We start from the raw sequence: 1563 nt of genomic DNA on the forward strand, positions 1-1563 counted from the left end.
CCTCTGTGCCGCAGTGTCTCGTTATCGGCCCTTAGATCGATTGTTAGACGATGGGATAAACTCCAGCCATTAGATCATCGGCCTTTTTAGAAACCAAGCGTCAGCGAAGAGAGGCCAAGCGTCTGTGGAGAGAGGACAGCAAGCGTCTGTGGATGGATGAGAGAGGACAGCAATGTGGATGGATGAGAGAGGACAGCAATGTGAGGCGCCTCGATCCCCTTCGATCTGAACATCAGGGAGCTCTATGAAGCGGATCATGTCCCTTGACGAAGATGGCAGGGTGTGGTAAGGAGAGCCATCCATCCATTCGGCGGTGAAGAAGGTGACAGAAAAGCCATGGTACACAGTCAGCCGCTTTGCAAGCTCGAGCAGTGGGATGTGATGGCCCGACCCAAACCCAGGGAAGATTGCGACATGAGGCTTTTGGCTCTGCTCTTGCGACTCCATGAATGTCTCTATATTCCAACAAGCAAATGCCAATATTTGAAGGGTGGGTTCTGTAATGATGAAGGGGACACATTTGCGATGGCATTCTCCTGCCCTGTATTTATTCGTTGGAGTTGCAGGCATGCTGGCTCTGATAGGCCTCACATCCATGGTTCTTCTGTGCTTTTGGTGGAAAATAGGGGGTGGTCAAGTGGAAGCAAATGATCCAGAGCGTGTGAACCCTGGAATTATTGAAGGAAAAGAGGAGAATTTAAGCTATGAAATTGATAAAGAGGAGAAAGTCCTTGTGATTATGCATGGTGATGAAAAGCCCACATTTCTGGCCAAGGAATTGTCCTCTGCCTCCACTGCTGATGGTTCTGAAGTCTGAGGAGTAATATTTTGCATCAGTTATGGGAGCTCCTCTCCTCCTCGTAATGCAGAAGGCAAGTGAAACTAGAATCTTGGCTTGTGGTATTGGGATCCATTGGTGGTCAGAGAAGATCAGTATCAAATTACTTCTTCCGCCATAATGTATATATTATGCGGTGGATTTTTCTGTAGATGCAAAGATTACAGACAGGACTTTAGTATGATAATCAGAACATAGAAATTTTGGTTTTTTGTGGCCTTTTAATAGAAAGAGTTGTGTACAGACATTTTTAGCTCAATGAAGCCCTGTCTTGTCGCGGCAGCAATAGCGTGTCAAGAACAGGCATAAGATATCAGATTGCGCTAACGATTTATAGTTGCTTTGTAAGAGAATCTTTTTAATTGGGTACATGATTTCAGTCTTTGCTTCATCGGTATTATGAAACACAAAAACATGTACAGGAACAGGATGAAAGATCAAACCTTTTTCCAGGACACTTAGGCAGTACCAGTGCTGCTACAGACTTTCTGTGCTTCAGAACTTTTCCATAATCTTTTCATGTATGAAAAAGTAATTGCTACATCATTTATTTGAGGAAAATTCTGTAGATCATAGATCTATAATAATGAAAAACAGAGCAGATGAGTCTACTGACCTCTCTAGCATATACACACAGAATTTTATTGGGTTGAATAATCTCATTCAATGTGTTTCGGTTTCTAAATGAGCCAATTCTTCAGGTTGCAATGGATGTTCTTAATCTT

At 43.3% G+C, this 1563-nt stretch overlaps 1 protein-coding gene across 1 annotated transcript; it reads left to right on the plus strand.

Annotated features, from left to right (window-relative positions):
• Window positions 1–413: 413 nt before the first annotated feature.
• On the plus strand, window positions 414–1229 carry LOC149233806 (protein GLUTAMINE DUMPER 2-like). Its single transcript, XM_089376812.1, has one exon. It carries the CDS (start codon window positions 503–505, stop codon window positions 815–817), a length of 315 nt encoding a protein of 104 aa, XP_089232938.1. The 5' UTR covers window positions 414–502; the 3' UTR covers window positions 818–1229.
• Window positions 1230–1563: the final 334 nt, after the last annotated feature.

The sequence above is a fragment of the Pinus tabuliformis genome, chromosome J (genome assembly GCF_031772625.1).
Source record: "Pinus tabuliformis cultivar Carrire ecotype Pingquan chromosome J, CPIR1, whole genome shotgun sequence".
Taxonomy (NCBI): Eukaryota; Viridiplantae; Streptophyta; class Pinopsida; order Pinales; family Pinaceae; genus Pinus; species Pinus tabuliformis.